Source organism: Heloderma suspectum, chromosome 3 (genome assembly GCF_057233095.1).
Source record: "Heloderma suspectum isolate Gila_16-S chromosome 3, 16-S_ref, whole genome shotgun sequence".
Classification (NCBI taxonomy): domain Eukaryota; kingdom Metazoa; phylum Chordata; class Lepidosauria; order Squamata; family Helodermatidae; genus Heloderma; species Heloderma suspectum.
Genome location: NC_139460.1, coordinates 100,447,849 through 100,472,551, shown reverse-complemented (window position 1 = coordinate 100,472,551; position 24,703 = coordinate 100,447,849). Strand labels below are relative to the sequence as shown.

The 24,703-nt window shown below is 42.0% G+C and overlaps 1 protein-coding gene across 1 annotated transcript in view; it reads right to left on the bottom strand.

The window, feature by feature from the left end:
- The window catches only part of DMD (dystrophin), a 1,907,270-nt gene that overhangs the window by 535,607 nt on the left and 1,346,960 nt on the right, over nt 1–24,703 (bottom strand). The window contains exon 50 of the mRNA XM_084843968.1: nt 21,622–21,860. Coding sequence (XP_084700094.1) covers nt 21,622–21,860 — 239 coding nt within the window. The remainder of the gene's footprint in view (nt 1–21,621; nt 21,861–24,703) is intronic.

The window sequence follows — 24,703 nt, the reverse complement described above, 5'->3', positions numbered from 1 at the left end:
GAAGTCGATGCTGTGATGCCTGAAAAGGGAGGAAGAACGTCAAACTCAATTATGTAGCCTTGACGAGCAAGATCAAGGACCCAGGAGTCTGTTGTTATTTGCTGCCAAGCTGGAAAAAAGCCTGCGAGATGGGAGCCAAAGAGAGGAGAGTGGTCTGGGAGATGAGGTACCAGAATCAGGTAGTCAAAGGCGTTGTTTCTTCAGATAGTCTGTTCTCCTGTGAGATAATGGAAAATGAGATGTTGAGCCAAATTGACATTTCTGTTGAGAGGGTGGCTGTTGGCATGTCTGCTGATCTAACTGAGATCAAGGTTGGTTGGAAGATGATTGCTGATACCAGCGGTGTTGTCGAAAAACTGGATGTGCCTGTCACAGTCCCATTTTCTGCGCTGTGGTCTTTGCCTTCTGAATAGTATGCATGGTCTCATCAGTCCTGGAGTTAAATAAACCCTCTTGGTTGAATGGAAGGTCTTCAATTTGGGAGCGTGCCTCTTGTGTGAGGCCTGCCGACCTCAACCATGCATTCCATCGGAGTGCCATAGCTCCCACCATTGCTTTGGGGCTGCAATCAGCTTGGTGCCAAGTGGTATTAGTTTGTTACCTTGCAAGCTTAGTCACCTCAGACTGAAAAACACACACCAACACTCGCTGATCATCTGGAAGATAGTCACACAAGGAACCGATCTTCTCCACAAAAAGAGTTGGCACCTCGCTGTGGCCGCTTGGCAGTTCGCAGTCCTCAAACCAAGGGAGGCAGAAGAATATATATGCCTGCCCATTAAATCCAATATCCTGCCCTCCTTGTCTACTGAAGAAGAATGGACTCGATTAGATCTTCCCTGCGAAGATTCTACCATGACCGAGTTGGGTGGAGGATGAGTTAATAAAAATCTTGCATCCTTTTCCTGAATCCTATACATGGTCTCCAGTCTCTTACAAGTCAGAGTCATAGAGGATGGTGCTTTCCAAGACAGCCGCACTGTTTGAAGTAAAGTCGGCAAAAAGGGGATTGCCACTGGAGTGCTAGAGTTGGTATGAAGGACACCAAATACTGCATCTTACTCTCTCCACCAGCTGTTGAGTCTCAAGACCTAGAGACTGGGCCATTCTGGAAACTTGTTCAGAAAAATGTCCCATGTCCTCTGAAGGAGAAGATGGGTCCTGTGAGCCTACCACACTGTCAGGTGACGAAAGTGACAACGACACGGATGAGACTGAGGTAGTCTGATTGATAGTCCTCCCTTGGGGAAGAGGAGTCTCTGCGAAGCTGTCTCTCACCATCTCTAGGAGATTCTGCTCGAGGATGTGGAGAAGTTACTCTGTGCTCATCTGCTTTACGCATCTCAGATGTCTTGGGAACTCATGATTGAAGAGAGAGTGGTGTGGAAGCTGAGGAGCAGGCAGTGGCAAAACAGGAGAAGGCGCCTTCACCACTGGCAGAGGAGGTGGTGATGGCATAAAAATTTCTGCATCTGACGATTGACCTGGAGGAGAGCACTCCCAGCAATGTCGCATCACTCCGATAGGGATAATGACCATAATGATAGAGATGGTGATGACAGTAATTCCAGTCATCCCAATCATGGTGATGTCTTGAGGGAGAAGACCAGTCCGATCTTCGATCCCAGTCAGATGGGGAGATCATGATCTGTCTCTAAAATACATTCGTCTAGGGACAGGTGCTCCTTCACCCTCTCGAGAATAAGCTGAGAAGACTGATTGCGGGGATAACCCATGGTTCTGCTCCCATAGTGGTGCCCTGTCAGCATCACCTCAATCCCTGGTTGGTGTCAAATATCTTATCTTGCCTTCCGAAATAGAAGCCATCGGTACCAATGTTGATACCGAAGGTGCTGAAACCATTGGAATTGGTGAATCCAACATTGGAGGAGGAGACAGCAAACGAACTGGTGACTTAATGCAAGAGGTGGCTTTTTTTTTTTTTTTTTTACTCTTTCCTCTTTTTTTTCTTTGCATTTCTGAAGAATGGGAAGATCTCACCTTTTAAAATATTTTCTTTGCTAGAGAGACTGCCAAAGATCGCCCTGTACTTGGTGGGTCAGAGCGGCCCATGGTTAGAGCTGGAGCTGACTGACAGGATGAAGTCGCCAACTTCTCAACAATCTCCTCCCAAGGAGGCTTATCTGTACCCTTAGTGCCTCTGATTGACCGATCTGTCCCTGACACCATAGGTTTCCTAGAGGTGTCTGCTGCTTTTGAAGTCTTTTCCCAAAGAATTGCCTTGAGCCTGTCGGCATGTTTTTTTCTAGCTTGCTTGCCAAAGGAAAAACAGTGGTGACAGGCCTCCACAATATGTCCTTCACCAAGACAAAGTAAGCACAGCAAGAGACCGTCTGTAGGAGGGAGTTTACCTCCACAACGAACACATTTCCGAAAAGGGGCTTTAATGGCCATACGCCCTAAGGCAATGCGCAATCAAACTATTGCCTAAACCAAGACAAATAAAAATAAATAAATCAAAAACAGATAACTGTAAAGACAGAATTCTAGGGAGAGAAAGAAGAGAAAGTAGGGGGGAAAATTATTGAATAGAAAAAACTCTCGACACAGTCTGAAGACCAAGAAGCCCCTTCAGTCAAGTACTACCACAATGGCGGTTGATGAAGAACTGAGGGTTTGAGCAGCAACCCACTGGAATACGCGCAGTGGGATGGTGGGGGAAAGGTCCCCGCCAAAAATTCCTCAGCTATAGAAGTTCCTCAGCAGGCGCAGGGCCCATATGTGTGATGCACAGAGACCATGAAGAAGAATACACATTTTCTTTCATTTTATGATACAGTGTCTCTATTCACATGTTAGGAAACTGAGCATGACTTGGATCATCCCAAAATGTCTATCAGTAAAAAATACATTAGATCAATAATGTTAATAAAGAATGGAAGAAATAACTTATGCTTGGAATCTTACAGAAAGGATTTTAAAAAAATCCCCATGACTTGATTATTTCTAAATATTTTACATCTCTAATCTTTCTATAATAGAAGTCATCTTATTACATAGTTTCTACAAAACATTTTGGGGGAGTAAAGGCTAGGGAACAGTATATAAATACCTTGTCTTAAATTCTAAAAGAAAATATTTCATAATCCAAAGTTGTTCAATTTTTCGGAAAAACAAAAACAGTCCCTGGGAAAAAAATTGTTTTTTTCTCTGATTTTTTTCTGGTTGGGGGTGAGGGGTGTCTAGTACTAATACAACCAGTCTTCTTGAGTCTGGTCCTGAGATGACAAAAATCAGATTTGTTATGACTCAGTTTACTTTAGCTACACTTTTCTTCACACTTCTGGTTGATGCAAGTGACCAAAGGCAGAACTGGTCACATAGATAAGGGCTTCTCTACATTGAAGCAAAAATCCCACACCCTTACTGGGGCTTCATCTTCTGGAGCCTTTGTGGGATTACAGTCAGCACAATACATGCACTTGCCTCCCCCTTTCTTTTTGGCCCTTTCCTTTGTGGGCAAGTTCCATATGTTTCATTTACACAGCCAGTATGTGGCGCTGCTATTGTGTGATTCCAGAAATACACCACCACTTTGATGGTGGTTTATATTTATTACTGCATTTTCTGCTATTTTAAAAAAAGGCGGAATAAAGGTTAAAAATGATTGAAGAGGCACTGGAGGTTGATGATATTTTGAAAAGGACCCACAAAGTTTCATAAGTGACCAACCACAAGTGCATGATAAAAGCTTTGTGTGAAGAGGGCCTAAGACTTTCTGTATCTTGCAAATTGTTTTTAGGGATGCCTACTGTGAGACAGCAGGGCAGACTAACTGATCAGAGTGGTCTCTTCTGAATTCCAAATACTTGGGAAAAATCAATTTGATGTTTGGTCTTATCCATGATATCTATGGCGTTTCCATTTCATTGGGCATTACCATGTTGACAACTTTTATTCTTCAGGTAACTCTTCTACACTGCAACCTGGCTCAAGGTGACTGAAACTGCAGTGCAGAACAGCTGGAGTCAGATTTTTAAAATTGTACTCTTGCTGACAGAGAACTACCTTGACTCAGTAGCATTTAGAGAGATTAAGAGTGCAATCCTATGCATGTCTACTCAGAAGTAAACCCCATTGAGTTCAGTGGGGTCTTTCCCAGGTATGTGTGTATAACATTGCAACCCAAAGCACTAACATGGAAGGAAATGAGAGAACCAGACTGATACTTAAAGAGGATCAGGTGAGAGGGCTGATTAATCTTTTAACTTCATGTTTTTCCACTCAGAATAATCCCCCAAGCTGCTTTATTTCCTGTAAAGATATTGGTTCTCCCCCACCCCTGATAGGTGGAAAGGGAGGGAAGGAGAAAATGTGGGTGTACAAATGGCAGAAATGGAAAGAATTAAGCAGCTTCTCCTCTCATCTTCTGCTCCTGATTTGCCTTGGCTGTTTTACCTAAAGAAGAAGAGCAACATAGGAATGTGACCCTGATAAATCTCATGTATCTCTCATAATCTTTCATTGACCGTCATATTATTCGGTGGTCGAAAGAGAACTGAGAGAATAGGTGGGAACCCTGTAGGGACATGCACACTGAGATGGTGGGGGGAGGGTTCCCACCAAAACTCCTCAGCTATAGAAGTTTCTTAAATTAAGGCTCTGTAAAGGTGTGGAGCCCATATGTGTAGTGCATAGAAACCACGAAGAAAAATAAAACTGCTAAGGGAGGTCATCTGGGGAGTTGAATTTTGGTATCATAAATATGCGGATGACACTCAGCTTTAGCTGTCCTTCACATCAGATGAAGCAGTGCTGAATCATTGCTTAAAATCAGCAATGAACTGATGCAGTGTCATAAAACTAAATCTGAATACTGACAAAGGACAGGATCTCAAAATGCTCATCGCATGTAACTTGATCCTCAGTATAAAGCAGCTTTATATACTTATATGACCTCAGCTATCTTGTGCATTTGGATGTCAATGCCTAGCAGGGGTAAACTGCACTGATTTTCTACCAGTCAACCTTTTTGAAATTAATTAAAAATTAGAAATTTTTAATTAAAAATTAGAGAGTCCTCCTTTTCTGATTTCAGATTCCTGCAGCACCATTTCATGTAAAACAACAACAACAAAACCAGCAACACTGGGAGCAACAAGCATGCAACTAGCATGGAGATCATCTCAATTCTATGTTATATGTAGTTTGGCCTTCAGTCAGACTCTTGGTCCACCCAGCCCAGTATTGTCTACTCTGACTGGTTGCTGCTATCCAAGGTCTCAAGCAAATATCCTTCCTAGTACCTGCTACCCAAGGTCTTTTTCACTGGAAATACCAAGGACTGAACCAAGTAAGTTATACACACAAAGCATTTGCTATGCCACTAGCCTATAACCTCCTCCGTTCAAGAGGTCAGAACTCTGAGATGCTAGTATCTTCCTTCCTCTCTCTTATAACTCATTTGAGTTAAATGACCTCCTCTTTTAAATTCAAAACCTTAAGCAACAGCTGTAATTTGCCATATATTCAAAGACGTTCACTATCTTTTTTTCAACTAAATGACTCATTGGCAGGCGACCCTGAGATAATTTTAACTTTTATCAAGTAGCTAACTAGAATTAATAATTTCACAAAAGGTCTATGTCAATTCTATACCTTAAAAAAAATAAAATTTATACACTGTTTACAAAGAAACAGAATAATAATTGTGTTCTAGTAGCTGTGTTTTTTCCTGGTTTTTCCCATAGTGTGCAACACAAAACAATGACACAAGCAGTTATCTCCTCGGCTTTGTGGAAGTCACATTAAGCGCAATTCAGTGAAAACTACTTTGCAGAGAGAAAAAAGCCTGGAATTAACAACAAGGCTGGAAAGGTACATCCGGACTTGTCTTCATACAGTGTTACCATAACAAAGGAAACTTAACTAAATGGCCAGATTGGGAGGTGGGAACCAGAATTCTGAAATGAGCTACATTTTAAAGAATTAATGAAATGTATCTCCCTGTGAAATAAATCTGTTGTTAGAGGGTGGCAAGCAGCTCTTTACAACAAGCATCATGGAAAGATGCCAAATAGAAACATTTCTCTGTACTGGAATAACGCCCTGCTAGAATAGAAGGTATATACTCTGTATACCCAAAAATAATGTTCTGTTGTAGTTTTAAATTTAACTTTCTGATCTTTATCTCACTCCCTGCTTAAAAACACTGAAGATACCTTCTACTGTCTGTTGTTGTTTTCAATGTCATAGGAACTAAAATAAGTAACTTTCTCTTTCTGAATATTAGAAGTTGCTAGGCTAAGCAAAGTTTCAACAAGGGTTTTCTTTTAAACATTACATAAAATGACAATTTCTTTTACTCACCATATTAAATTCCTAACTTTCTCACATCGAGAAAGTAATACATTTAAATTCAGGTCAGTGAGCTGAATGTTGTGAAAATATGAGGAAAGGACCTTAAAACTTGAACATGAATTACAAACACTCCGTAAAACTAGTAGCAGTTTTCAATGATATGGTTAAAATGAGCTTTTATGTTCCAGACTCATTAGAATGAAATGAACACATGACATCCCATTTGCTATGTAGGACATGTAGTATGGACACTTCGAAAGTACTGGGTTATGTTTCATATAGTAGAACCAAGGGTCTTGCAATTAGATAAACTTGCCAAGGTGACTCATGGCATTCTAAATCAAAACAGATTTCAAGAAAAATTTTGAATATTCTTTATTGGCACATATGACTTTTTGTAGTACTATTCCCTCTTAGGAATCACTACAAAATGTATTAAGTTTCGATGCTTCCAAATTAAATTGACATATAAAATTCAACTGATTAAATTTACATACAAAATTCAGTCTCTACCACCAGCTCTACCACAGTCTGTTAGGTGATATAATTTAGTAGCTGTTTGCAACTCTTACATCATTATATAGAGTAGAACTCAGTAGAGATAGGGTAACTGTGGTGCTGGAGAAGACTCTTACGAGCCCCCTGGACTGCAAGGAGGTCAGATCAGTCAATCCTAAAGGAAATCAACTCTGACTGCTCATTGGCAGGACAGATACTGAAGCTGAAGCTCAAATATTTTGGCCACCTAACGCGAAGAGAAAACTCCCTGGAAAAGACCCTGATGCTGGGAAAGACTGAAGGCAAAAGGAGAAGGGGACGGCAGAGGATGAGATGGCTAGATAGCATCACCGATGCAATGAATATGAACTTGAGCACACTCCAGGAGAGAGCGCAGGACAGGAAGGCCTGGCGTGCTATGGTCCATGGGGTCACGAAGAGTCGGACATGACTGAACGACTGAACAACAACAACAGAGATAGGGTGGGTTTTAAAAACATTTGGTGTATTTATTCATTGTTCTTAAATTCAATCTTCACTTGCCCAAGTGTGATAGTTTAATTTTGATGGAAGTTTTCCCCCTTTTAATTTACCTAACAAAGAATAGATTTACTGAATCAAAATGAAGAGCAACCAATAATCGATAAATGGCAACAGAAATACCCATGAAATAATATTCAGGAAAAAATATATCTAGGATATAAAGTCCAGAAATTACACACACAAACCCCATACTAGGGATGTACAAAAGTCACTTACTTTTTGCGGATTATGTTGATGGGGGGGGGAGGTGTTCCGTCCCTCCCCCCGGAATCCTCGACGGGAGGGGGAGGCACTCCGTTCCTCCCCCCCGGAATCCTCCATGGCCGGCTGTGCTCCGCGGCAGCTCCGCGGAGCAGCCAGTCAGGACCAGCCAGGCCAGAGCCATCCGCAGCTGGATTTCCGGCTGCTCTGGGTAAAAAAACAAAACAAAACACGTACGCAAATGGCGGCTATGGCTGCCGCCATTTGCGTTCCTTATTTTTGCCCTCTTAATCTATGTAAATATTTACGTAGACTATGATGGTGAAAATCAAGGGGAACGCAAATAGCGTAGCAGGCACTATTTGCGTCCCTTTTTGATTCCCCGTTTTAGCCTACGTAAATATTTACATAGGCTAAAACTGGGAATCAAAAAGGGACGCGAATAGCGCCCGCTACGCTATTTGCATTCCCCATGATTTTCGCCATCATAGTCTACGTAAATATTTATGTAGACTAAGATGGGCAAAAATAAGGAATGCAAATGGCAGCGGCCGTAGCCGCCGCCATTTGCGTATGCGGATTTTGTTTTGTTTTTTAGCCAAGCCAGCCATGATATGCTATGTAAAGATTTACGTAGCCTATCACGTCATGTTTTTTTTTTTAACCTAGCCATGATAGGCTACGTAAATCTTTAAGTAGCCTATCACGTCTCTCTCTTTTTTTTTTTTTTTACAAAAGTGGAAATGGCGGCGGCGGCAGCTGGTCGGAAGACCAGCCGCCGCTGCCGCCGCAGCTGCTCAGAAGACCAGCCGCCGCAGCCGCTGCAGCCGCCGCCGCAGCTGCCGCCACCCGGGAGATCCGCCCCAGGTGAGTGTCGTCCCGGGGGGGATCCGCAGGGGGGCAGCAGGCCGTTCCACCACGGAGTTCGGGGGGCCGAATGCACTGGCATTCGTCCTCACCGAGATCTGTGGCAGAATTCTCTGCCATCCCTACCCCATACTGCCAAAAGTTTGAGCTTGCAAGAAACTGTTTTTTATATATATATACACACACACATACACACACACACACACACGCAGAGGAAGGCAAAAATAAGAGTTGTAAGTTCTTAATTAAAGTTTAAATGAAACTTTAAACCTACACTGCATATAGGGTTTTATATCCTTTACTATAATTTACTCAAATACTGTGGCATGAAAGGAGGGAGACATGAGCATGTTTTGTTGATTCACATCTATTTTCCATTTCCAAGGCTGTACAAAGAGGTCATTGCTAACTAGGGATAGTGTGGGTGCCCGATTCCATCCATGAATCCGGTAGAAGCCCCCCTGCTCACACTGCTGAGCCCTGCTCATCAAGCCCCTGCCCCTGCTCACCCCCTGCTCACACTTGGCAAGCAGCCTGCACTCACCCTGGTAGCATCATCGAGCTCTGCAGTTGCCATTTTTTTTGAAAAATGAAATGGCGACCACAAAAATGCACGCATTTGCATATGTGTAAAAAAGCACACTTCTGTGAATGTGAATATTTGTGTATGTGAAAATGCGCATTTTTGCGAATGCACATATCTGCATAGGCACAAAAATGTGCATATGCAGATATGTGTAGTCGCAAAAATGCGCATTTTCACACATACTCAAATATTGTCAGGAGCACTCTGGCGGCTTCTCCAAGTAGATTCCAATAGCCAACTCAAGACACAGACGAAAGGATTTCTTTTCAAAACTTTAATCCTTTTACAACTTAATGACTCTTTCAGATGATAATCACCAGCGACTACAGCAAGGAACAGCAGGGTAGCCTAAGTTTCAAGTAGTCAGTTGATCCCTGTTTGAAAGAGAGTCACTTGAAGACCCAGAACATATGGGCTAAGGAGAGAGCCTCCCTATTTCCCTTGGGTCCATGGGAGGTGGCCGTTGCTTGTGCGCCAAATGGGCACTACGCCTCCTTTCCGTGCCCTCCATTGATTGTCGCTCTTTGCGTCTGCGTCGAGCCTCTAAGAAGCCCCCCTCCCACATTCCCTCACTATCCGGGTCGCTATCTATCTCTGGAATGCTGGCAGGAGGAACCTCTGCCAGGTGCTGAGCCTGTGAGGGATGAGCTGGCCCCTCTTCCATGGATAGCTGTTCCTCCTCAGAATCCGAACTGGTCTGAGGCTCTCTGGGCTCAGTTTCCACCCTGACAAATATGCACATTTTTGGGATTGCCGTTTTATTTTTCAAAAAATGGCGACTGCAGACCTTGATGGGGCTGCTGGGGTGAGTGCAGGCTGCTTGCCGAGCATGTGGGGGGGGGGCGGCTTGAACACCGTTTGGGGATTGACCAATGGAGCAGGGGCTGGGCAGGTGCCCAGAGAGCCCAGACAGGGCTGGGTTTGCACATCCCTATTACTAACTTATTATTGGCTACAAAATGAAAGCATAAAAACTAAGGTCATTTGTATGGAGAAAAAAACACATGCAATCCTAAGGAGGTTGGAGGACAGTAGGAGTCCACGGCGGAGGAATCATCACTTCCTACTTGGGCTCATATTGACCAGGGCAGAATGTCTGTGTGTGTGGATGTTTTTTTACTCCCCCTTTTTTTCCTCACAGTTTTTTTTTTTTAAATCACCTCTCAGGATATTGCATACCTCGCCAGTGGCATACAATCTTTCCCCTGTTTCAGGGACATGTTTTTCCCAGGTAACCCAATCTACCCCTGATATACACTTTTTGCCCTTATCAACCATAAAACACCTAAGGAGGTGTCAGGATTCCTTTAGCCCCCACTTTATTTCAATGCTGAAAACAAACATAGACGAGGGGCTTCAGTCTACAGCTTTTAATCTATTACGTCACAAGGTCATACGGATGCAAATTCTGAGTGACTCTCAGTCTACAAAGGAATGCCTTCAGGGGAATTCAAAAGGAAGTTACAAAAGTTGCCCGCCGTTTGAAGAGGAAGGTGGTCTCACTAGCCTAACTTAAGGGGGAGGTCCCTCTCTCTCATAAGGCTTCTGAGTGCAGCTTCTCACAAAAGGCCAATCGGGTAGACTAAGTTCTGCCCCTGCCTTCTCTCTCTTTGCTCTGTGCATGTGCCTGGCGTCTATTAAATCAGACTCCCTAAACCCCGACTCCTTCTGTTCTCTGTCTCTCATAGGGGTGTGTGAAGAGGGACCCTCATCCTCAGCCAGCTGGGCATTTGTAACCTGAGAAGCTGGCCCAGTCATGTCTGGACTAGCCTTGGGAAAACACCTCCCCCATGTTTGGCGGTTCTCTTTCAGAATGTGAATTGCTATCCCACTCCCTGCACTCAGAAACACCCCTGACAGGAGGGTAGCCACAGTGGCAGAGCTTTCCACTGCCACTCAACAAAAGATCTCCGTAGAGGACCTCCCTCTCTGTGGATGGACTTTCCTCTCCGCCTGTGGAGGCAGGGGCAGGGGGTGTGCAGTATCCTATGGCCCCTGTAACACCCTCCCAGGGACTATAAGATTTTGCCTTTACTTAAATCTTCATTAAACAAAGTTATGGAGAAGACATATCTCCCTTGACTACTTACGCTCCTGTGTCCCAGTGTGGGAGATGTTTGCGCAAAATAGCATTTCGCTCTTGTCTGAATCTACCTGAAGGAACAATTCCACCCTCGTATGCCTATGTATCATTTTTTCATGATAGTGTCAGGGTTCCCTTGACTCCCTCCTTCCTCAAGCACTCACATACACACAAAAAGAGAGGATTCAGTCTCACGCCTTTAATTCATTATTCATAGGTTCATTGCAGATAGTTCTCTTGTCTTATGAATAGGGATGTCAGAGAAATCTGCTGCGGATTCAAATGAGGCTGGATTCTTTGGAATCCAGCCACAGGAATCTGCAGTGGATCAGGACCACTTACCTCTGCTCCAGGAGGACTGGAGGCAGAATGGCACTCAGCTGCTTCTTGCCAGCCAGAGCTGTTCACCTCCTCCCTGACCCTGCTGATTGCCATGTCTTTTCTTTAAAAAAAAAAAAAGTGATCAGCAGGATGTGCCCATAGACTTAGATGCAAATAGAGTCATGAATCTTGCATCTAAGTCTATGTGTCCATTGGTGTATATGCAAGATTCACGGCTCTATTTTGCATATAAGTCTATGGGCACATCCTGCTGATTGCCATGTTATTTTTTTTTAAAGAAAAGACATGGCAATCGGCAGGGACAGGGAGGAGGCAAATGGCTCTGGCTGGCAGGAGGGAAGGTAAGCGCCCCCCAAGCTGGTTCTCGCCCCCCCGGAATCCTTACGGAGCGGAGCCACTCTGGAGAATTCCAGGGGGGAGGAACAGATCGCCTCCCCCCCCACGGATTCCCCACCAGAACAGATGGTGGGGAATCCGTATACCCCTACTTGTGAATATACTTAGAAACAACATTCTACTTCTAATTCTTAGTAATTAAAATAAATTTTTCTAGGGGTGTATGAAACACTTACCTCATCCGGCTGGCAGACCATGGGGGGGGGAGGTGATCCGTCCCTCCCCCCCAGAATCCTCCCCGGCCGCAGCCAGACTTCCGGCCACTGCCGGGCTGCAGCCGCAAATAGCAGCCACTATGCTGGCCGCCATTTGCGTCCCTGCCAAGCCGTGATAGGCTACATAAGTATCTATGTAGCCTATCACGGCAAAAGACAGGGACGCAAATGGCATAGCGGCCGCCATTTGCAGCTGCAGCCCGGCAGCAGCCAGAAGACGACCCGGAGCCGCTGCCACTGCTGCCAGGTAGGTCCATTCTGGGGGGGATTTCAGGGGGTGGGGGGGCAGTCCGTTCCGCCACGGACTCCGGGGGCCTGGACTGTAAAGAATCCAGCCTCACTGGAGTCCGTGGCAGAATTCTCCAACATCCCTAAATTTATAACAATGTGTGTATGTGTGAAATTCTTTCAAAACAAGAAGTTCAAGTGATCAGTATTAGATTTTATAGCCCATTCATGAGATCTCATGGAATTGTCCTGCTAATATCCAGAAAATCACACCCACGGGCCCTGTCTTTGGCACAACTAAAGTTTCTTACACTACCTTGAGAGCCTTTCCCAATGAAAGATCCTATTCAGAGAATCTGAGCAAGCAATGAGTTCAGAAAATCCAGTCAAATAGGAATGGCTGCAAAGCCAGAGAAGGAGTTCAGGAACAGGACTAATAGATCAGGAAGTGATAACGTGATTACTTCCTTAATACTGACTTTTTCAATTGTATTGCAGTTCAGGTACGTGCTGTGGCTCTGTTGATGAGATCAAGCAGACAATCAAATGCTGCAGTAAGGCAAGTGCTTTGTCTCTACTGGGTGAGTTACCACTGGTTCTTATTATGCTGCTTTGTGAGGGGATTGGGTTTCTGTGGGCTTCTGGCTAAGGTATGAAAGATACAGAATCTTGGGGAGACATGTAAATGTCCCCTGTTGTCGGGAGTTCTAAGGAAGAATCCCTGTCCGTAGAACACCTGCCTCTCTCTTCCTTTGCAATAATTTATAGAGCCTCTGTATATAACACATGTCTGTTTAACTGTCCTAGGACCTGATACATTGACGCAACTTTGTGTCTCCTTACAAAATCAAGGGGTTTGCCTAATAAGTGGGCACAAATGAACTCTACTATGCTTGCCAGGCAAGGGTTATGGTTTTACTTGTTTACACTAATCACTGTCTCAATGTTTCACATAAAGCTGATCTATATGACCAAGTTGCTAGTGAAAGATAGTTGAGAAAACCAAAAATAGAATGAAAATATAGAATAAAACATGCTTCCAAAAACTAAGGATTAAAATAATTCAGTTAAATAGCTTATTATTTTATCTTCAGGATTTCAAAACCACGTTTTCACATATTTCTACAACATGCTAGTGTGTGATTGTGTGTAATGAACTGAAAATGAGTTGTTCTGTTGACTCTAGGGTGTTTTTTTTTTTGCATATATACAAAGATTTTGCTTTAGTTTTGCACTCACAGATTATAGTGTGTTATGATCATAAAAATATATATACTATAGAAAAATATATTTATTTTGAGGGCCTATACCCCAAAGTTATTTGAAGCACACTAGAAATCACATTAGGTATATGTAAAGTTCAGTAGCTACAGTTTTGTTGAAGGTTACCATAACTAGGGATGTACGAAAGTCACTTACCTTTTCGAAGAGTGACATTCGCGGTGGGGGGGAGGCGCTCTGTCCCTCCCCCCGAAATTCTCTCCGGTTGGCTCCACTCCGCGGCAATTCCGCGGAGCCGCCAGCCGGAGCCGCCCACAGCCAGACATCTGGCCGCTGGGCAGCCTGCACAGGGATGCAAATGGCGGCTGCCGTAGCTGCCGCCATTTGCATCCCTGTATTTTGCCATGATAGGCTACATAAATATTTATGTAGCCTATCATGGCAAAAAAAAAAACAGCGAATGCAAATGGCGGCGGCTGCGGTGGCCGCCATTTGCGTTCCCTTTTTTTTTGGCCATGATAGGCTACGTAAATGTTTATGTAGCCTATCATGGCAAAATACAGGGATGCAAATGGCAGCCACTACGCCATTTGCATCCCTCTCTTTTGCCATGATAGGCTGCGTAAATATTTACATAGGCTATCATAGCAAAAAAAAAGGGAACGCAAATGGCGGCGGCTGTAGCCACCACCATTTGTGTTCCCTTTTTTTTGCTGTGATAGGCTATGTAAGTATTTACATAGCCTATCACGGCTATAATGAAAAAGCAAATGGCAGCTGCAGCCACCATTCACAAAGCAGCGCGAACGGCAGGAGGTAGGTGTCCTGTTTCGCGCGCCTTTAGCGGGGCGGGGGGGTTTCGTTCTGCCACAGATTTTGGGGGGCCGAATGCACTGGCATTCGGCCTCACCAAGATCCGTGGCGGAATTCTCTGACATCCCTAAGCATAACAAAAAGACAGAATCAGCACAGAGGTTGCTTGATGTGAAAGATAAGGGAACTTGTTGTGTGTATGTTGAAATTAAATGTATATGGATGGAAGGCAATTAGAATGGGAACAGCTGAGTTTTTCCTGGAGTACTGACCTCACCTGCATGAACATGATCAAATGGATTTCTGTGACATTTTAGAATTTCACACATCTGGTAATCATTTAAACATTATGGACCCAATTAGGGATGTCAGAGAATTCCACCACGGATCTCGGTGAGGCCAAATGCCAGTGCATTCGGCCCCCCGAACTCTGTGGCAGGACGGCCTGCCCCCCCCCCCCGCGGATCCCCCCTGGGACGAGACTCAGCTGGGGTGGATCTTCCGGGCGGCAGCGGCCAGTCTTCCGACCGGCTGCTGCCGCCGCCATTTCCGAGCTTGTGTGTAAAAAAAAAAAAAAAAAGACATGATAGGCTACGTAAATCTTTACATAGCCTATCATGGTTGGGTGGGTTTAAAAAAACAACAACACGCGTATGCAAATGGCGGCGGCTACGGCCGCTGCCATTTGTGTTCCTTCTTTTTACTGTCTTAATCTACGTAAATATTTATGTAGACTATGACGTCAAAAATAAAGGGGAATGCAAATAGCGTAGCGGGCGCTATTTGTGTCCCCTTTTGATTCGCCTTTTTAGCCTACGTAAAGATTTACATAGACTAAAACGGTGAATGAAAAATCTCACGGAGAATTCAAAATCTCACTTTTTTCTGGCAGCATAGGGGAACCATGCTAACTGGTTACATGAGCTATTGGAGAAGGAAGGCACAGAAAGGAAAAAGAGGAGAGTGGCATATTTTTATTAGGGATGTCAGAGAATTCCGTCACAGATCTCGGTGAGGCCCAATGCCAGTGCGTTCAGCCCCCCGAAATCTGTGGCGGAACGAAGCCCCCCACCCCGTGAAATGGGCCCAGAACGGAGCACCTACCTGCTGCCATCCGCGCTGCATTGCGAATGGCAGCTGCGTCTGCGGCCGCCATTCGCTTCTTCCATATAGCCATGAAAGGCTTCGTAAATACTTACGTAGCCTATCATGGCTAACGCAGGGACGCCATTTGCTTTCCCCTTACTTTTGCCATGATAGGCTACGTAAATATTTACGTAGCCTATTACGACAAAAGAGAGGAGCGCAAATGGCGTAGTGGCCGCCATCTGCGTTTCCTCCCCCCCCCCCGTAATAGGCTACGTAAATATTTACGTTGCCTATCACGGCAAAAAAAAAAGGGAACGCAAATGGCAGCCGCCGTAGCTGCCGCCATTTGCTTTCGCTGTTTGCTTTTTTGCTGTGATAGGCTATGTAAATATTTACGTAGCCTATCACGGCAAAATACAGGGACGCAAATGGCAGCGGCTAAGGCTGCCGCCATTTGTGTCCCTGTGCAGGCTGCCCAGCGGTCGGATGTCCGGCTGCGGGCGGCCCCGGCCGGCAGCTCTGCGGAATCTCTGTTGAACGGAGCCAGCCGAAGAGAATTTCGGGGGCAGGGATGGAGTGCCTCCCCCCCACCGCGAATGTCACCCTTCTATAAGGTAAGTGACTTTTGTATATCCCTAATTTTTATAGAGTGTTATAGAGGGAAAAAATCAAAGAAAAAAATCAAGACAAATTAAAAGTATCTTTAAGATAGTAATAGAATAATCAGTTCAGAACATAGAGGCTAGTTCCTTGATCTTGTAAAAAAGGGAACAGTTACCATAATTCTCATTTGGGGAAAATTTAGAATGCCAGTAATTGGATCAGAGTACCAGCACAAATGTGTATATGCTACATTGAAGGTCCCACCATTCTTTATTTCCAGTAATTAGGAGAAAATCAGAAAAGGTGCTGAGCTCATTTTCAAAAGTATAAAAGTGAGTTGTGAACTCTCAGCGATTATTTTGAGATATGATCCTTTCTGTTTTACACTTATTGCACCTAGTGCATTTTTAAATCAAACGGGAACAGGCATGAAGCAGCAAACTAGATCAAAGGGCATTTCTGATTATGTTTCTGACAGATTTTTAAAGTGATTTTATAGGAGCTGACATCAGAGAAAAGCTTAGCATCCACGCTTCACAAAACTGGATTATTTACACCTTTGTTATAAAGCAATCTTTTGTGGGGAGAAAAGAGTAAATTTTAAACAATTTTTTCTTCTGTTCTCTCCTGAGTAAAGAATCTGTTCATCCCTGTTTTCACCTTGGGGGTTCTCCTAGCTTTGTTATCTGTTCCTAGTTGGGGATTTTGAAATAATCCTGTCTCAGAAAACAGAAAATAAAAATCCCATTTTCTCCTATTTAGACTAGATTTTAAAATACATTTCTGCAAGCAATATATTATTTCAAAAACCTATCTTTGGTCTGTATAAATATAAGCAGATGATTCCATACATATTCTTTTATTGCATAAATATTGGACTACAGATAAATGGACTACTTTAAATGTGCAAAAGTAAATTACATGTTTAGACAATAGCAAATAAATCAGGAAATGTAAGTATTCCTTGCTGAAAAGATGAAAGGGGACAGCAAAATCCACATTCTCACATAAATGGGAGAATGTAAGATGGAAAATGCACTCCAGTACCTCCCCCATACTATGATCCAAACAAAGTTGCTCTCCTGAAGCTGTTATTCCCTGCAGAAGGGAAGGTGCCACTGGCACCAATGGCGGCTCCCTTCCTAGAGTTAATAAAAGCTGGGTGGGTGGGAGGAGATTTTAATCAGGACCACACTGAGAGGGGAAAGCATGTGCGCCATAGTCCTGATCATCCCCCACAGTTTTTTTTTTTTAAAGAATCCTGACAAGTTAAATACAATCATAGATTGTCTAGTTTTCCCCACGAACTCCCACCTCCTGATATTATGTGAGTAACTATAAGGAACAGGGCCTTTTCATTGCTTTCTTACTATGGGAGTTCTACAGCTTTGGTGCAAACACTGAAAAAATTCAGAATCTCATTGTAGTTCTTATTTCCTTTAAGGATGAAATCCTGAGAAGGAACTTTCAGCATTATTTTATCACCCACGTAAAAGTACTCCTGTCTAAATCTCCTTCATTTAAAAAAATGCTAGGTTACTCAGATTTTGTTATTGCTGAAATCTTGTTTTCCTGGGAATATTTATTTTATTTGCCACTCTCCCTCACCACTGCCTATCATCTAAGAAAATGGAAAAAGCATTTAATTTTGTCCTTGTAGTTTTGATTTGCATTCTATGATTACAATTGGACTAGGATTTTCTGCTTTTCAAATTACATGGGAAATAAGCTATTCAATTACTTGTTACAATTCTGGAACAGAAAGAAAATTAAGACATATGCTACAGAGATGTTTTGCAAGCTAGAAGGAACAAAATAAATCTTTTTTTCTTTGTTAGAAGATTAAAAATATGACAATCCTGCCACAAAGTGTACTGATTCCTATCAGCAGCTTATTTCCAATCCAACAAAACAGATTGCTCCCAACAAAATCTGCAGAAAACACTTCTTTTGCTGAAGTTCAGACATGATGAAGTATGCTAAACTTTTTGCTCTGTGTAAAAATGTGGCAGAACAGAAGCCATTTATCTGAATCTCCCTAGAGCATTGTTGTGCAATGGGGCCTGCTTTTCAACTACCTGGAGAATTTTTAGTTTTGTTTTTAACTCTTTGCTCCTTGATCTGATAAGCCTAGAGGAAAATCCAGTCTATTCTGTTGCTAAAAACAAGTCATTTTCAAACTCTTTATAAAAATAGCTACCTTGGATTTGCATGTATAAAAATGATGGCTATGTCTCAAACATAGTTTACTAGCTTTTTAAAAGAAAATAGCATTTTCAAAACTCCCTACACCAGCCTTCCCCAACCTGGTGCCCTCCAGATGTTTTGGACTACAACTCCCAGCTTTCCTGACCATTGGCCATCCTGGCTGGGGAGTTCACTGATTTATTTTATTCATTTATTACATTTCTATACAACCCAATAGCCAAAGCTCTCTGTGCAGTTTACGAAGATTAAAACCCTAAAAATACAATATAACATCATAAGATAAAACCAGTTGTACAACAATAAAACTATTTTAAACAATCAACAACAAATCCCAGAACCCGTTAAAGCCTTATCATATGCTATCAAATGACTGGAAGTAGAGGGATGTTTTAACCTGGTACCGAAAAGATGACAATTTTGGCACCAGGTTGGCCTCACTGTGGAGATCGTTCCATGATGGGGGGGTTGAAATTCAAAATCGTGGGAAGGCACCAAGGTGGGGAAGGTTGCTCTACACTTTTTCTACATGTGGTAGAAGTTAACATTATAATGATGCCAAACTCAACAATCAAAGAAAGTAATTATTTTAAGAACCATTATTACTCTGGATGGAAGCTAAAGCAGTGCTACATTCACTTACAGTACAGTATCAAGCTAATTTGAGTAGAAAATCTACATTGTCCTCTATGGGTGTGTGTGCAGTGGTGGTGAGGAAAACAAGCTCTTAAAGAATGATATAATCTGATGTGTAAACAAGTTTGCATAATACAGACTTGGATTTCAGTTACATCCCCCCCACTTCCCATTGGGAACACTGATCTAGCATGATCATTAAAGTTATATCTCACCGGAAATAAGATTCCTTAGATTTTATTTCTGCATGAATTATACAAAAAGCAGAAAACAAAGTTCTGATTTTGTTAGCTACTTCAGAGAACAAAATCAGCCATAAGTAAAATGTGGATTTAAGGATAGCAAAGCTCATAACTTTACTTTATAAGCTTTAGACTCAGAATATTAGCAACCAAATTGATTTTAGTTCATTTTTATCAGTTTCCTTCTTGTACATTTGAAGCACACAAAGGTAGAAGTTTCTGTTCCTTTTAGTGTCAACACTCACTATAAACTAAATTCATGAACGGCAAATTCCATAAAATCCCCTTGTACCACTTTTCTGACAAGATGCTGCTTGGATAATTTTTCTAAAATACCAACTGTTGTGAATAGTTGATCCTTTGAATGAATTTGTACAGTTTTGCAATACTTTTGTCACAGTGAATAAAGAAGCCGGTCTCTACAGTCAGTGTTGCCAAATTGCCTTTGCCATACGTATTTTAGGAACATAGGAAGCTGCCTACTGAGTCAGACCATCAGGTCCCTCTAGTTCAGAATAGCCTACAGTGGCTCTCCATGGTTTCGAGTATATGTCCTTCCCAGTCCTACCTAGAGATGCCACACTGAACCAGAGACTTTTTGCATGCAAAGCATGTGCTCTAACACTGCCCTGGGCCTTCCCTGAAAGAAGCATTCTTCCATCACCCTGAAGAAAGCTCCTCCAGAAAAGTCAAGGTATTTTTCAAACATGCTTATATTTATAAAAATGCTTGTGCATATTTGTATTATAATAAAAATATTTTTATTATGTGGTTTTGACTCCTATGTCTCTATTAAGCAGAAACATAATTATAGACAGGAAGACACTTTGGTATATGTTATGTAACATAGCTTGACCTTCCTTTTTGTAAGCAACAGATGAAGTACTTACTGTGCTTGAGATATGTTAAGCTTTTCTGCTCTTCTGCTAAAAGCAACATGGACACTCAGTGCAGACATAGTGCTGTTGTTTGATAACTGGGACCCTAGACACGGGCTCCTGCATTCCCTCTCTCATTTTATGTATGTATGTATTTATTTATTTATTTATTGAAAGTTTGCAAACCTGGGGTTGAAAATTTATGCTGGATCAACTGAACTGACAGAAGTGACTTTCCGATCCTCTCCTTCCCATGGCAGCCTCTCCAGCCCCCTGAAAATGCTACACAGACAGCCAGGATATCCTGCTGAATGAGGTGAGCTCTGGTGTGTGGGGAAGGAGGGATCCCCCAAAATAGAGCCAAGGGACCTTCTATGATCAGAGCCTTTCCTCTCACAGAAAGCATTTCCTGGATCCAACCTCCTGATTAAGTTTGCAAACCTTAATTAGTATTAACTATGGTTAAAAGAACAGCACCAAACCTGAGACCAAATCATATACATTTTATATACTTTTTTTAAAAAAGCAACCTGATACTTTTATGGTCACTGTTTAAAGAATCTGAATTCACTGACATCACTTTCAAGTAAAAGTCCTCTAAGGGATGATGATATAATAAAACTTTTCCCAACATAACTGTGGTAGGCTTAGTTTGATCTGAATTAAGTTACATACAAACCTGATCCTTTCATATTATAAATAAATAAATACTACTGATATACTCCTTATTAAAAACCTCCAAGCAGTATTTATCTACCTTCTGCTTATTTGTTACATGTATAATTAAAAGAAGGAAAACAGTTAAACATATTTTAAATGGCATAAATTAGACGTTGCATTAGAAGGAGGCAATAACCATTCTGTATAGCAGAGAAGCTCAATTCAGTCAATACAGTCCACAATGGATCAGTGGAATGGAAGTGTAGCACTTAACATTTTGCTCATTCAAGCTGATCTTTTACATGGAACACTGTTAAATCTGGGAGGCAGGTAATTACTTTCAGGCTATATAATAAACAAATTACTTTTATTGCACCAAAGTTGCTGAAGTTAAAGTTTTGTTTTTGTCCATGCATATAGATTTCCATATTTTTGTGTGTTTTCAAAGATAAGTAGCACTTAAACAGTTTGCTGATAAAACACTTGCATTAATGAGATGCTCTTTTCTTTAAGGGGATTGAGAAGCTTTTCATAATAGGATGACAGCAGGATACAAACCTCTCAGAAAGTTCTTAGAGAAATATTCCAGCATAAAGAGGTGAAGAGATGTTAGCTTATTCTGTTTGCATCATATACTACTCAACCTGTTTACTGCTTTTGAAAATGTGATATCTTGGCATATAAATATCAGAGTAATTGATTCATTGTAAAGACAATGTATAGACTGACCCCATTTTTTATATTACCTTTTACCTTTGTTTTGAGTCTACACATGTTAAAAAGTATTATATACAGTCAAAACCTGGTGGGGAAAGCGACAGATTATCTTCAAATATATCAAGCTATTTGTATTTAAAATAGATTTGCTGAAGAACATGTGTGCATCAGATCTTAATATTATTTTTGTTTTTATGTTTTCTCCTGCCACTGTTGCATTTGTAACAGCTATTTCTGACAGCATCTAGAAAAATCAGTATCTAGATATTTCACATACCTTTTGTTTGATGATCATGTCATTGATTTCATCAAGATCACCCACGGTCACAGTTTGGGATTTTATCACTTGATCCAATAGAGAAAGCCAGTCAGTGAGGTCTGCCCATGCCTTATTGAATTCAGCCAGGGCTGGCACCTCCAGAAGCAAGGATGATGGCATTTCTTGTTTGGAGATGGTAGTTTCCCTGGTTACCAGAGTTTGTGTAACCACAGTAACAGTTTGGTCAGGAGAAGTTACTGAAAGGAGGAAAAATGCTGTGGCATTATTGAATAAAAACAATAAGATCAATAATTCACTTCAATGACAATTCTCCACTATAATGGTAATTATTTTGGCAAATTCATTTGCCATGTCCACATCAATAGCAAAAACCAAAAACTTGTTTTTAATCAAGGACATGTATTTATGTAGGTTTAGCACTGGGCCAAAGTTTCCTCTCCATTTTTGTGTGACAGTTCTCCTCCTGAGATACGGAGAGAAAATTTCATTCCTTTTCAGCCTGCATTTCTAAGACATCTTCAAGGATGGGGGTTGGCTAAATTTACTTAACAGGCAAGGTGCTCGAAAGCAGATTTTTTCCTTCTTTTTAAACTTAAAAAAAAAAAATCCTTGCCACAAGTGATCAGCAGCTGGTGAGCCTCTACATCTTTCCCAGCCTTCTGACTTCCTCATGGCTGCTTTGCACTTCCTGTGTCAAATCACCATGGAAACAATGCTAGGCAGCCTTCTAACTTCCTATGGCTGCACTGCTCCTCCTGTGCCAGATAGCATTGTTTCTGTGGTGATCTGATACAAGAAGAAAATGCAGCCAGAAACAACTCAGAAAGTTTGAGAGAAAGAGAGCCTTGCCAGCACTGATTGTGGCTGGCAAGGCTTCTTTTAAAGGGTCAACCAGAAAAACAAAACTACTCTCAACCACCTCATCTGTAAATGTAATCCAGTCCTCAGAATTCTCAGAAATTTCTCCTTCCCCCATCCCAATATTTGGAGAAGTATTTTTATTTTTTTTTACACCACAAATTGCAGAACAAAGAAACTGAAAGAAAATTCAACACAGCACTGTGTAGGTTGCATCAATAAGAACTATTCCTAACACATGACTAGCTCTTTCTTCCCAAAATTCCAACTCTCAATACACCTAGACAAATCAGAAACATCAGGGTGTAGCTGGGTTTTTCAACTGAGGTTTTACATAAAACAGCAGGCATTTCCTAATCTTGGCATCCTGTTACATCATCCATCGGAACTTGAAGTCAAGTCTACTGGGTATTTCAAAATGTCTGTAGCCTCAAAACATCTTGTGGAACCTACAAACATTATTCTATCACCACACTTTCCCTGTGCCAGCTAAACAAGATTTTATATCAGATTAAATGATTTGCGAATAACTACTTATCATTACAACAGTAGTCAGAGCCACTACTGCAGTTCATTCCACCCATAAACCTGCACTGAAAGTCTAGAACATCCTTTTACTACCATGAGATTGCATATGACAGAGTGGTTAAAATGTTTTAAGCATTAGGTTACTAGGATACAGCTTAGAGGCAGAGCACAATCTCTGCAGGCAGAACATCCCAGTTTCAATCTCTGGTATCTCTAGTAAAAGGATCCGGTAGCAGGTGGTGTGAAAGAAGCCTACCTGGGAACATTTTGAGGTGCTGGCAGTCAGAGGAGACAACACTAGAATGGATGGACACTGACATGATATAAAGTAGCTTCCTATGTATCACATCAGACCTGCTTCTTTTGTTGTTACTTCTCTTTGCCTGCCTTCACAACTGCCACAGAATGTCGTCTCTTCCATCCCATGTGTATCCCAACTGATCTATCAACTTCTAGTGTGGAGCAAAAAGAACACAAAAGCTCAGGCAATATGCACCTATTCAAATAAATATTTTCTCTCTTATTAAGATGGTGTAATGTAGAACCATATTTCCTTATATAGACTTGGGAACCCAGGTTCAACCCCTGGCATCGCCAATTAAAAAGAGTCTCGGGCTCTAAGGGATGGCAATGATTTTTGTTTGAGTGGCCCTAAAAAACCACTGGCAGTCAAAATTGGCAGTTCTAGGTTAGGGGGATCACTGGCATCTGTAAGGCAGTTCCTTATAATGTGCCTGCATTATGATGCTCAGTTCAAACAGTGAATGAGTATATGGCACCCTAACTCCTTTGGGATAACTGAAAAATAACATCAGACACAGTGTCTGACCTTTATGCTATTTATATTAGGGATAGGTGAGACTTGCATTTCATTTCAGTTTTGATAAGAATTGACCAAAAGTTTTCCATATTTGGAACAAAAAGACCTTGATTTTAAAAGTTCAAATATGGGAGAAACTGGCAAGTTCATCTATCCAGGTGCAGAGCTTTGAGTTCTTAACTCTTTAAAGTCTGGGTTTGAATCCCTGTGTATTCAATAATGTTAGCGTGCAATTAGGGTTGCCACCTTTTTTTTCTGGCAGGCTCCTTATCTTTAACAACTATATGGCAGGCAAGCACATCATGGTCCTCTCCATGCTGACAATAGCGGTACTTACTGACTTTGGCTGGTGGAAATGGGTGAGAATTTCACTTGTTTTTTATAAGAATTTACCAAAATGGGCAAAATTCTTTCTATTTGGGAGAGAAAGAATTTGGGATTTTAAACATTCGAAACTGAGAGAAAGTGAAACTAACATATTCTCTCAACCCTAAAAATGGATAGGCAAAAAACAGAACGTGTTAACTGTTCAATGTTTTAAAAAGATTGGGGTTGGTGGTTAGTGCTAGGAATCAGATAATATTTTTACTTAAAATTAGTGGTGTCAAGAGGTGCCTTTGAGTAGCATAATTATGAAATTCCGAAGTACCCAAGGACATTCATATTTAGGGATGGACGGACTCATCTCCGTCTGTGGCAGTCAGTCACTCACCAACCTGCCTCCACCGCCTGCTCCTGCTTGTCGGACCATGCAAGCTGCTGGAGGGCTTGGCGAGTGGTCAACGAGCACTGTGGGGCCACCTATCCCTGTATCGAGCCGAGCCACAAGTATGCACAAAAGGGCGGGGAATAGGGAAAAATGGGGGAATAGTG